Genomic DNA, 12,866 nt, shown 5'->3' with positions numbered 1-12,866 from the left:
GGGCTGGCAACAATTGTTCTTGTCCATTTCTGAATTTGTTTAAAAAGTGTGTATAGGTCAAGAAATACCTATGTACATCTCTAGAACAGGAAAAGGTAGTGGGGGAGCAGGGGCCAGAAAACTGGGTGAAATTCAACGTTTAGCTAAATGGGGTGTGCAATGTAAGTCAGGAACGAGAGCTATTTGCACAACAGGACTACTCCCCTTCTCCTCTCCCTGCACCCCCAAACCAATTCTTGGTCCCCCCCAACCCTTCAGAGCCAGTTTAGGGGGTGGGGTGCATGACAGGGGGAAAGCATTCCATTACACAAGTGGGCCTCATTTCATGTATTCAACAACTTAGCTGAATCCCACCCACTGCATGGAAATATTGTGTCAAGGACTGTCCACTGGTGTGGATGGGAAACCACAGAATACCAACAAAGAAACTAAGACTAGAAACAGAATGTGTGAGACTTCCGGTTGGGCGCCATTCTGCTCAGTTGGGAGAAACCTCGCCTCTGAGGTTTCTCTGTCGCTGTGGGGAAGGGGGAGTCGCAACTGCACTGCAACCCCCCCCCCCAGAAAAAATCCAGGAAGGGCGTCCTGGAAATGTGGGATCCGGTGGGCACCCAGAGCGCCTCCCCTGCTCTCTGGTAAGCCCTAGTAAGGGCTGCCGAGAGCGAGCGGGGTAGAAGGCACAGGAGCTGTGGATCAAGTAGTACCCCCGCAGCGAGAAGTAGCGATTGCTGACAGAAAGAGCGCTCAATTTCTCCTAAATTTGGATTTCATTCGGATTCAGTGAGTAAAAATTTATGAAAAAGATTTAAAAGAATTCGGCACGGGAAGGGACTTAAAATAACGGAGGTCGGTCCCTGACAGTTGAAAGAGACGGAACAGTGTAACTTTGTATCTGAGGCGTTTGTTAAAAAGTTAAAGATTTGGAAACTTCTGAAACTGTTTCCCCAATAAAGAGGGGAATGATTTTGGATTAATTGGGCTGAACTTTGGTTTTGAAAAAGTTTTACCCATTTCTTCCAGAGGTCTTGAAAGATTTGGCAAGAAACAATGGCAAAATGGCTGCGAGAGCAGCATAACTAACGGTTTTGTTTAGACTTTTAAGTTCTTTTCCGACCTTGAAAATGACAAAGGGAACGTATTCTGTGGAGTTCCAGGAAAAAAAACTTCGGAGTTGTTGCAACAGATGCAGCAGGAAGTGAAACAGATGGATCAAGCTGTGAGAGCTTTGAACTCAGCCTCGAGAAGTTAGCTTTGGATAAGAATATGGATATGGAAATGACAACACCAGTTTGAGGAGTTATGGGAGAGGAGAAATTAGAAGAAAAAGAACCAGCCTGTGACTTTCAGTCAGAGGAAGATGTGGACATTGGAATGGATAATGGAAATGTGAATCTGCAAAAGGGAAAAAAGAGGTGCAGCCAGGGTGGTCTGCAACTTGCTATGAGAAGGACATTTGGAAGTCTATTTTGCAAAAAATAAGAAGAAAACAGAAGAGAAAAAGAATTAACTTTTGGGCCTTTGTTTTTGAGGAGGTTGGTGTGGGTTAATAAGGCTATGTTTTTATTATTTCTCTTGTTTATATAGTTTAGACTTATGAATTTGGATGTTGATGCAAGGAGAGGATGCTAAGAAGTAATAGCTAATATTTTGAGACCGGAGGGAGGGAAGGGTGAGAAAAATGAAGAATGAAGGGGTTAAAATTAGGAAAACAGGGGTAAATTTGATATAGGTCAAAGAAAGTTTCAGAAGTACCTAGGAGCCAAGGTTTTAGTTTAAAATTTTAGGAGTTAAGAGTGATTTTAAGAATATGTGTAAAAAGATAAGGAGAAAATATAATGAGATTGGGTAAAAATAGATTTGATCATGATTGGAAAACTGGTAAAGAGGATAGACAACGAATTCAACGGGGGGGGGGATCTGAGGAAGTCAATATACAATAAAATAGAGGAAAGAAATAATGTCTGGCCTATGGAAGGGCCAGTCCTAAGCAATGTTTATTTCTATGTTTAATGGGTTAAATTTGAAATGTTTAATATCTGCTCCTGTGAGAGAGGGGTTTAGATAATTGCTTCCCTCAATGGGAGGGGGGAAGGATGAAAAATTTAACTGATTATGTAATGTGCTTAAAATTGTTAAAATCAATAAAATGTTGTGTTGTTTTTAAAAAAAAAAAACCCAGAATGTGTGGGTGCTCTTGGGTTGCACACACAGAAGAATCAGATCTGAGAAAACTGTTGGCAACGTAAGCCAACATATGGGTAGCTCCCAAAGTGAATAAATATTATGAGACTGGCTCAACCTTCCTCACATACTTCTCCCTAAACCCATGATGGTATGAGAGATTAGAACAAAAAACTCTATTTTTACAGTATCGGTTTAGTAGACACAGTAATTTCTAAAGAAGCATGAACTCCCCATTTTTTGTGTTATTTGCTCATGTGTTCAATAACACAGAAACAAGGAGTGGTGCTGCAGTAACCCCACTGCTTATAGTAGTATGTGTGAAAGCTTTCCCAGCATCCATAACTCATCAAAAATGCACTGTTTTAGGGGAAATTGCTTCTCCAGAATGTGTATATTAGGCAAAACTGCAAATAATTGTTTTATTATACTGTAAGTCTCTTCAAAATGCCTCATAAGCAACCCATAAACATTAACATTGGAAAAATGAGAAGCTGAGTGAAACCGAAATTCACCCTGTGAAGGACAGACAACAGGTGAAAGACACCATGTTTTCAGGGATGATAACTACCCTTTGGCCCAAGCTCTGTTTAAGATCTCATGTCTCTGGTCACAACAGAAGGATGATGTCTTTCTGCTCTTTCCTGGACAGAGGCACTTTAGAATGCAGGTGGGAATATCACATACTTCAATGTTCTTCCAAACCAAACACTACATATGATATACATTAAAAAACAGACACCATGGATAAATTGTCTCTCCTGACCTTGGCCCTCTCACACACTGGCATTTTCATTGGGAACGGCTGCCCCCCCCCCCCATAACAGAATGCTCCAACATTTCCCACTGTCACCTGCAATCTGAAGTGGTAAGGTCCAAGACCAGTTTTGCTACCTCAGCCCTTGTTTATGTAGGCAATTTAGGTGGGCTGAAGGGTGGGTTTCAGTTTGAGCTTATGACTGATCACTTGGGGATCTGCTTTGCCCTGGCCATGCTTCAGTCTTGGCTGTCGCTCTGAATCAAAAATAAGCTGGCAATGTTCCTAAGGGTTACATAAACTGGCCTTCTTTGAGAGATGGCAAGTGGGAGGTTTTCTACAGTGAAGACAATCAGTTATGTGTAGCAAACTCAGGATTTATGCCCACTGTTTCAAATTGGTTTTGGAGTAAATCCTTCATTAGCTGAAGTTTAATAATCCTTGGGATTGTGAATAGTTTTCTCAAAGAGCTCTGTGTAGGCAGAATTAATATGGAGGAACTGCAGAAGCCCATGCTTCCAACAGCCTTCTTGATTAAAAAGCCATTTGTGATACGTGGGAAAGTCAGAGTGTGTCACCCGCTTGAGTTCATAATGAGCAGTTTTGCAAGTGGTTAATGAGCATGGATTGCCCACTGAAAATGATTGAATTCTCAGAAATGTCTTCCCTAAAGGGTTGGTCAAATACCCAGTATCATTAGATTGGTTTAAATCAGGGGTGGGGAACCTTAGGTCCAAATGCAGACCTCCAAACTTCTCTATCTGGCCCCTGGGACTCTTCATAGGCCACACCCCTTCTCTCCAAACCACACCCCTCACTGGCCTGGCTTCACATCTTCCTTGAGTATTTTTGCCTGGCTAGAATATGTCCTTAAACTTTGGTAATGCCTCTTGCTTGTCTGGATGGAAGACATAAGGGGTATGTGAGTGTGTGTTGAAACTAGCCTACTGTGCAAAAGTAAAATTTACATTCATTTTTCCACCCGTGTTTGCCTCTAGCCCCACCTACCACTACCATGCGGCCTCTGGAAGATTGTCCAGAAGGGAATGTTGCCCTCAGACTGGAAAAAGTTTCCAAACCCAAATTTAAACACACAAAATATCTATGCGAGTGAAAGTGACAGGGTTACTGATCAATAAGGATAATCCTGCAGATATGTTTTCAGTCTTTGTCCTGAATCCCATGATTCCTGGTGTTGTTATAATAACAGCAATAATTAATATATAAATATAAATGAAAAAGTGTTAGCCTGCCCATGTTTATTTCTGAGAAAACAAAATCTGGATTGGCATTGAGTCTAGAGTTTTGGCACTGAAACTGCTGAATGAAGACAATTACACAATCAGTTTTAGCAGCCTGCCAATTTTCATGCTTTTACCAGAGGGATAAGTTTGCTTGATCTAGTCCAAACCATCTGAAATCTTACGAATAAATTCATAAAACTATCAGCACTGTTGAAATCAGAAAGTGTATTTTTAGTCCTCACATTCTCAACACACATATTTGTGACCAAAGTGTGGCTAAAAGCCCAAAAGTCAAAAGGAAAACTAAAATGGAAAATTATCAACTGTATAGAAGATTCTGGAAGTGTATAGCAATTAGAAAGCAGATATATTGCTGTTTGCTTATATCAGTAGTGGTGTGATAAAAATGTTTTCAGCCAAGAGAGAGCAGTCTATTTTTTGTGCGTGGGGAAGATTCCTTTGTCTGAAGGAGCATTCAGAAGTTAATAAAAGTTATGGAACATTCTAGAAAAGTGTGGCAATGACACAAGAATCCAAAGCAATTTTTTGAGCATTCTCACAAATTTGGGGGAAAGACATTGGAACAGAAAGCAATACCTCTAGAGATTAAAAAAATGAAAACAGTTGTAAAAGTTGTAAAAGTTGATAATTATATTGAGAAAGAAAACAAAAAGTGAGGAAACAGAGGAAATGCAAAAAGAGAGCAGAGTGAGAGAGCCGTGAGAATTCCTTTTATTGAAATTTGCTTGTGATGCAATATAAACAGAATCTTCAGAAATTCTTGAGTGAAGACATAGTCCAATTGGTTAGGACAAGGTGCTCTGTTGAAAGGGCACAAAAGGGGATTTGAACCACACCATTGCCAGTTACTTAGCATTCAAGGCTTGTGGGTTTCTGAAAAAAGCAGGGCTATTGTTACTTCCCATTACATTCTGGGAAACACTAATTAGTGAATAAGCATTCCTCACTAGATATGGTTCCTCATTTGAAAGCCCTGAACTGAGTCTAAACTATTAATAATCTGGTGGGTATATACATGTAAGGTAAACTGTTAACCACAGTATTATTAAGTCAGTGCAGATATGGCTCAAAATTATAATTGTTCCTCTGTAAAATATCAAAAATCTGTTCTTGCCAAAAGCCACCAAAAAGCTTATAAAGTTCTGTCATTTTTACACTGGTTTTGATGCAACTGATCATTTTAAAAAAACAGATGCATGAAGCTCCTTCTCATTAGAGAGCTTTTGAAAATATTCAGGTCCACACAGAGAGTGATACATTGGGGCAATCCAAGAATTCTCCTAAATTATTACATTGGGTATGGATGAAAGGGTTGTTGTAAATTAATCCTCCTAAGTAAGCCCCATTGAATACAGCAAAGTATACTTCTGAGTAAACATGGGTAGGATCAAACTCTAGAGTTCATTGAACTGAGGGTGCTTCTAGGTGACCTGCTTATTGAACTTTCGTCCTAATTTGTTTAAGAAGTGACCTATCTATCTTGCTTGGAATTCATGTTTTCTCCACTTTTTCATTGGTGAGGGGACACATTTTGCCTAGATTAACAACCTGTTATGTTCCAAGAAACCACCTGTTTTCTATTAGATTTTCATCTTTTTGTGATTTATGAAGCTGCACGCTGTGCCGTAATGCATGGAATCTTGGAGCAAAAGAAATACTGTAGAAAGGTTTGGGGCATGTAGAGGACTCCCAAGAAGGAAATAACATATCTCTTCAATTTGGGGTTTTATTGGATTGGATTAATACATTATTATTTTTTTACTTCATTGTCATTTGTGTGCTGGAAAATTTTATATAGTTACCTGAAATTTGTCAAGGCCAATGGTTGGCAGAATAAGCCTGATAAAGAGCATGGTAACTAGCCAGTAGGCAGCATAACTCAGTGGTTGCTGAAGGACCGTGTGCATGTGCTTGTTTGTTGTGTGCACGCAATAGTAGAATTGGGAATAGGAGCGCAGATATTCCAATCTAACTATTTCAGCGCTTTGTTTCAGTGTTCATATCCAACATGTTACATAGTGCTTTCAAAAATGCAGAGATTTCATCAAGATTTCTACTGTATTATATAAGCAATCTCGTTATAAGTGTGCAGCCTTTTTAGAAGGGGTGTGACTCCATGAGGAGGAACCAAGGAAAAATTGTGTCCCCATTCCAGACAAATTTAGACTGCAATCCTGTGCCTGGGAGTAAGCCTCATTGAACTCAATGGGACTGACTTTTGACTAGACATATATAGGATTGCATAGTTAGTTGCACCTAGGTTTCATTTAAATTCATGGGTCACCAGTTAGTCACAACTGACTTGACCCATATATTGCAATGGCTCATCAGCATGGCTTTCTCTGGATCAGAACCCTTGAGAACAATCACAAAGTTAGACAGTGACTTTGAGAAGCATTGTTTTGGCTTCATACTCTGTCTACAGAAGTTGTTAAGAATAAGCCCCAGAAGGGTGTAATGAATGAACTCCTCAACTCCTAGATATGCTGATTGGGATGCCGGGTGTGATCCTGCACTTCCTCTTTTTCCAGATTGCTCCCTTTGGCATTTTTCAAAAGCACTAAATTACTTGTTACGTATACACATTATGTAATACATATGTTTGTGTTCTCCCAAAGATGGGTCAGCCCTGTTGAAACAGAAAACAATATTTTTATCAGCTCAAGCACCAAGCAAAATAGTGTTTATGTTGTCTTCAAAACATAAGCATTCCAAATGGTGTCACTTAGCCATCTGTGCTGTTTTGCTTCACAGACAGAAACACCCTCCCCAAAGCAACTGCTAGACCAAACTCAGCTAAATGTGATTTTAAAATATGCATCTTTGCAGTTGATTTAAAAGGGGTGAAATGCTTATGGTACCTAATGGAAGTGCTTGATTGTGTTGATGTAGATAAAACGTTGACATGTCTGCACCAGATCTTTCATAATCAGAGAATGCAGTCTCCTGTCCTCTTCCATAATAGATCAAACACCAAGCTTGCAGTCTTCCCTTTCCCTCATGAAGGACACTGCCAGATTGCCACACTTTTGACTCTCATCCTGTGCCCAATAAGGGTGCACCTTTATAACCCACCACGCACACACGCACACAAATACAGGTACATTGCTATAAAGAGCACTAGCTACATAGCTCTCTAACAAATCCCAAAGCTTGTGCTGCTTTTTTTAATTGTTCCAGAGGGGTGTTTATTGTAGGATGGATGCGTGCTGCTCACACAAGGGCATTGTGATATCGAAATGGCAACACGAAGCCAGTTTTAAATGGCAAGAAAATAGCAACGCTCAAAGGAGGGGGATTGCTCGTCTGGAACATAGCGTGGGGGGGGGGGCCTCCGCTGGCCTTAACAGCGGCTGGCAACTAAGAGAGATTTAATTGCTGCCAGCAGAGGGCAATGGCGAAGCCCAGAGAGGTCTATCGACACCCCACACTTTCCCCATATTCCAAGTCTAGATAGCAGCGAAGAATACGAATGAATCTGGAATGTGTACTGAGCGCGCTTCTGGGTTTGTAAGTCGTTTCCTTTTCTTCTAGCACACCGTGTGTCCTTTCCTCACGGCTGCCGAAGGCCAGGCTCTGGCTGGCAGGAGCCCGGGAGGAGCGAGGCGGCAGCGCGCGCGGCGTTGCATCAGTCGGCTTCCTGCAGGAGCGGGGAGGGCTCTGGGCATGCGGACATTCAAAGTGACTTTGCCGTTCGGGCTGCTCGATGACGCGAGCGCTCGCGGGATGGGAGTGTCTGTCTGGCTCCCCGCCGAAGTGACGTCTTCCCAGGCACAGCGGGTCATGTGACCGGAGCCCATTCACAAAAAAAGCCGAAGCAGCAAACTGCGGCTGGCGCTATATAAGGCGAGGCTGCGCCGCTCGTTCAGCAAGGAAACTGCAACAGTCAAGGAACGAGCAGCAACCGCCCCGCAACGGAGGCTGCCAATACAAGAGAAAGAGCAAAGCCCAAGCTAGCGGCTCTGTCGTCGTTGCCATCTCCACGTTCAACGATCCAGGCGTTTTTACTTTTTGGAACCGGGGTGGGAGTTACGGACCCCCGCGAACAAGGAACAAAAGAGTCAGCTTTTGTTTGGCAAGAAGCGCTGCCTCGGTTCGAGACGAGCTCGGCGGGACTAAACAAAGAGGCGCCCGGGGAAAGGAGACAAAAGCGACTCCCCGCCGCCCTTTCGCCCACTGCGCTGCCTGTCCTGCCCCGAGCGATGGTCAACATGCAAGTGTGCGCCCTGGACTGCGAGACGCTCCGCGAGCTCCTCCAGGACCGCTGCGTGCAGTGCCTGGTGCTGGACTGCCGCTCCTTCTTCTCCTTCAACTCCTCGCACATCGGCGGCTCCTGCAACGTCCGCCTGAGCACCATCGTCCGGCGGAGGGCCAAGGGGGCCATGGGCCTCGAGCACATCCTGCCCAACGAGGAGGCGCGCGCCCAGCTGCAGAAGGGGCTCTACCACGCCGTCGTGCTCCTCGATGAGCGCAGTGCCGACCTGGAGGCCCCCAAGAGGGACAGCACCCTCCTGCTGGCCCTCAACACCCTCTGCAGGGAAGCCAGGGACACCCGCGTCTGCTTCCTCAGGGGTGAGTTAAAAGGCTGCAGAAAGAGAGAGGGAGGTCGCCTTCCCCAAGGCGCCCTCTACCCTGCCAACCCACCTCCCCTGGGCTCCCCAAAGGCCCACCGGGTAAACAGAATGAAGAGCAATACGTAGTAACAATAACGGATATTGACAAATAGCCTAGGGCAGTTGCATTGTTTTAACAGAGGGGCTTATAGGAGCAGCCACTGAACTGTCAATGGAGTTTTACCTCCCCTTCCTACCCCACCCCCAGCTGCTTAGAGTTTGTTTCTCAGACAATATTAACCTCTTTTCTTTATTTTCTTATAGGAGGATATGATGCCTTCTCATCCGCCTGCCCTGAGTTGTGCACCAAACCATCTGCTCCCAAGGGCCTGACTTTGCCGCTCAGCACAAACAATGTGCCTGGCAGCGCCGATTCAAACTGCAGCTCCTGTGGGACTCCTCTCTATGATCAGGTCAGTTGGGAAGCACCCATGAATAAAAATTATACTTGCTTTTTAAATTATTTTATTTCATTTTAATTACCAGTTGGACTTTTTAAAAAATGCCTGGAATGGAAAGACACAAATGTGTGTATAAAAATATTCCTTTTGGAAATACAAGGCATTCAAGGCAAAACGAATGTTTCATTACAACACAACAACCGTATCAAAGTGCAGAGGGAGCCTATTTTTTGCCGTGGGATTAACAGACTGTGTTTCTTTGTCTTCTTTATTTTAGGGTGGTCCAGTGGAGATCCTACCTTTCCTGTATCTAGGCAGCGCCTATCATGCTTCCAGGAAAGATATGTTGGATGCTTTGGGTATCACAGCCTTGATCAATGTTTCTGCCAATTGCCCAAACCATTTTGAGGGACACTATCAGTACAAAAGCATCCCCGTGGAGGACAACCACAAAGCTGACATCAGCTGCTGGTTTAATGAAGCAATTGACTTCATAGGTAAATGAGCCCTACCTCTCTCTCTCTCTCCCCCCCCACTCCCTACATATTGAGTTTATAGTATCCCTTGGGTGCCAGCACCTTAGCAGACACTTCCAGCATCCTTTAAATTTGAGATGCAGGGTATTTCCTTGGGGGATTAAAATAGCAGCTGAAATAAATCTGTAGCTATGGTGGTGCTTGGGCTTCTTTTGGAAGATAGCATTATGAAATCCCAAAAAAACATACTAGGCTTTATAAAGAGTCATTGGATCCACTAGCATGGGTGTTGGAGGGATCAGCTGGTAATCTGAACCAGTCTCATGCTGATATAATTTTCTAGCAAGATTTAGTGGCCACAATTGGAATAGGTGATTATAATCAAGTTGAAACAGAACATCCATATTGGTTTATTTGCACACCTTCATTTGTGCATCCAACTCCATTCCCAGCTGTGTGGCGTATTGCTGTAGCTGGTTAGGCAAGATGGCCCCTCAAGCACAGAGAGTGAAAAGAAGCTTTGAAGCTTTGCAGGAAAACTCTTGCTAATGTTGATGTTTTGCTTGCTCCTTCAGACTCTGTTAAAAACGATGGTGGGCGAGTATTTGTTCACTGTCAGGCTGGCATCTCCCGCTCAGCGACCATCTGCCTTGCTTACCTTATGAGGACCAACCGAGTCAAACTGGATGAAGCTTTTGAGTTTGTGAAGCAGAGGAGAAGCATCATCTCCCCCAACTTCAGTTTCATGGGGCAACTGCTGCAATTTGAGTCCCAGGTCCTTGCTCCAAATTGCTCGGCAGAGGCTGGGAGCCCGGCAATGTCTGCACTGGACAGAGGAACATCCACTACAACAGTCTTTAACTTCCCCGTCTCCATCCCTGTCCACTCTTCTTCCAGTGCACTAAGCTACCTTCAGAGCCCCATCACCACCTCTCCGAGCTGCTGAAAAGCAGGTGCAGGTGGGCCCTGTACACAAAGACTTGACGCCCTTTGCTGTTACCTGAAAAGTGCAATAACTTTGAGGGCAGGTCTGTTAGCTTGCACCGGTCTCCTCTCATTGCAGTTACAGAGCAATACAAGTTCCACCAGCGCAGAGCAGCATCTCTTGACTCCAGAAAGCCAGGTTCTTTCTGCTAGATCTTGCCGAGATGCATTTTTGACCAATGTTTGGATGCTGCCTACAAAGGAGAAAAAGCATACAGGACATTTGCTTTCTACTCCTGAAATAATTCCTCTTTTACAGTTTTTCTGTTGTCAGTCTGTTTCAGTAGCAAATCTGAAAGTATTCTCATTCCTGGGTGTGCTAGGCTGCAGTCGAACTGTCCCCTTGTACAAGGATGTCCAGATATTTATTTATTTTTTACAGTGTAATTGCTTTGTGTGTGTTCTGCCTTTCAAGTCTGAAGTTTCATTTTCTTTTTGAAAGAAACAAACAAAATACCTCAGTATTTTTTGGGTACTGTAATCCTGTAAATAGATCTTAAGAACTGTATTCTGAAGCACTGACATTGAAAGCACAAAGGAGTGTTTGTGTTTTTGGGTTGCCAACAGTTACATGTTTTGCTGATTTATTTATGATGTGAAATAATATATTTCTTCTTATCAAAAGAAGAACATGGGTTTTGTTATGATTGTGCCTTTTTATACAAACCAAATAAATTATGACATTTCTATTGAAGACAATATTAATTCTTTTATAGATCCTTCCCCCCCTCCCTTTTCATAATATGCTGAAAAATTGCAGTGGTAAGTATGTGAAGTCTAGAAAGCAGACATCTCCTTTGTACTAGCCCTGTGCTCCGTAGGACTTATTGCAGGATCCCTAATGGTGCCCTAGAAGAATCCAGGCCCCAATACAAAGTCATTTGCCAAAATCCAGTTAGCACATGTAGGATCTACCCTTTTGTGCTGTACAAATGGCTATTGCAGTCAAGAGAAACATACACACCCAAGGTATTAGAGTGGGGTGTGTGTGTGGAATTGGCAGAGGAGGAAAGGGGGTATATTGATGATAGCCAGTATCAAAAAGAAAAAACCCCACCACCATTAGATGTGATCTAAGTTACTAACTAACCTAAAAATGATGAAAGTTGGGAAGGGGGCAGAGAGTGGGTAGCCTTGGGTGTTGCTGTTGCCTCGGGACAACTTTGGGTTAGAGCCTACAACACAGTGTAAGAAAGCATCCAGGCACATCTATGAGGGCATCAAATGTTAGTGAACTGAGAGCAAATAGCAATGCCGTATATATGGGAAAGGGTCCAAAGCTGTTTTGTCCCCCCTTCCCGGGCTTTATCTCAAGTGTGTTAGGATAGGTTTGTCATTAAGGGTGACTAAACTTGCCAGTGATCAAGTTTAAGCAGTAAGTCCCAAAGATCTATGCAGTTTCCATTGTGAGTGATGCTTAAGGTTGGGTTGCATTGCCTAAGGCTGTGTTAGAGGGTTTTGCATTGAGCTTCATTTTCTCTCAAACAAGAGGAAAGAGGAAAGAGAAGGGGAAGCCATCATGCGTGCTGGGCCATGGAAACATGGGCCAAACTACTCCTAATTAAACACACTTTTTAATTTATTTATTTTAAACGCTTAAACCGGTTTCTTTTATTTGACCATGATCAGGGATCTGCGCTGATACTCTGTTTAAATTGCCATCGCCACAGATATTTGCCCCTAAGGGCACTGTTAACTGCAAACAGTTGCAGGGCTAATGGTATCTGTGCATCTTGGCTCTCTTCTAGGAGTGTAGAATCTGCTTATGTGGTGGGGCAGGGAGAAATGTGTGGGGAAGGAGCAATAGGGGCATGAGTGGAAGGCATTGTCTCAGGTGTGGGTAACCTTTGGCCCTCCAGTTGTGGAACTACAACTCCCATCAGCCCCAGCACGCATGGCCAGTTCAACAACACCTGGAGGACCAGAAGTTCCCAGTACCTGGCCTATCTGGTTTGCTCTTCTTTCCTCCCCAAAATCTCCCATCTCCATGTGAAATGTTCATAAGGTAAGTTAGCATTGTTGCTCCCATTTCACAGACGAGATTATAAGGGACTGAATTATCTTAAGGGCACCAAAGAAGCTCTATAGCCAAGATTTAACAATCCCCATTCCTACCCTTTCAATGCCAAAGCGATGTCATTGAGTGATCAGTGCATACAGGATAATACAATGTGGACTCATACTGGGAT

General features: G+C 43.4%; 1 protein-coding gene across 1 annotated transcript; it reads left to right on the top strand.

Moving 5' to 3' along the window:
- Positions 1 to 8,058: 8,058 nt before the first annotated feature.
- Positions 8,059 to 11,371, top strand: DUSP1 (dual specificity phosphatase 1). Its single transcript, XM_033139949.1, has 4 exons — positions 8,059 to 8,775; positions 9,081 to 9,229; positions 9,495 to 9,714; positions 10,269 to 11,371. Exons 1-4 carry the CDS (start codon positions 8,406 to 8,408, stop codon positions 10,637 to 10,639), a joined length of 1,110 nt encoding a protein of 369 aa, XP_032995840.1. The 5' UTR covers positions 8,059 to 8,405; the 3' UTR covers positions 10,640 to 11,371.
- The last annotated feature ends 1,495 nt before the right edge of the window (positions 11,372 to 12,866 follow it).

Source organism: Lacerta agilis, chromosome 2, assembly GCF_009819535.1.
Source record: "Lacerta agilis isolate rLacAgi1 chromosome 2, rLacAgi1.pri, whole genome shotgun sequence".
In the NCBI taxonomy this organism is placed as follows: Eukaryota; Metazoa; Chordata; class Lepidosauria; order Squamata; family Lacertidae; genus Lacerta; species Lacerta agilis.
This window is presented reverse-complemented; position numbering and strand designations above follow the sequence as displayed.

Bases quoted from the DNA above. Each gene is read 5' to 3' on its own strand.
- DUSP1 (XM_033139949.1), top strand. From the start codon at position 8,406: ATGGTCAACATGCAAGTGTGCGCCCTGGACTGCGAGACGCTCCGCGAG. The intron at 8,776-9,080 runs GTGAGTTAAAAG...ATTTTCTTATAG, and splicing joins CCGCGTCTGCTTCCTCAGGG to GAGGATATGATGCCTTCTCA. The intron at 9,230-9,494 runs GTCAGTTGGGAA...TCTTTATTTTAG, and splicing joins GGACTCCTCTCTATGATCAG to GGTGGTCCAGTGGAGATCCT.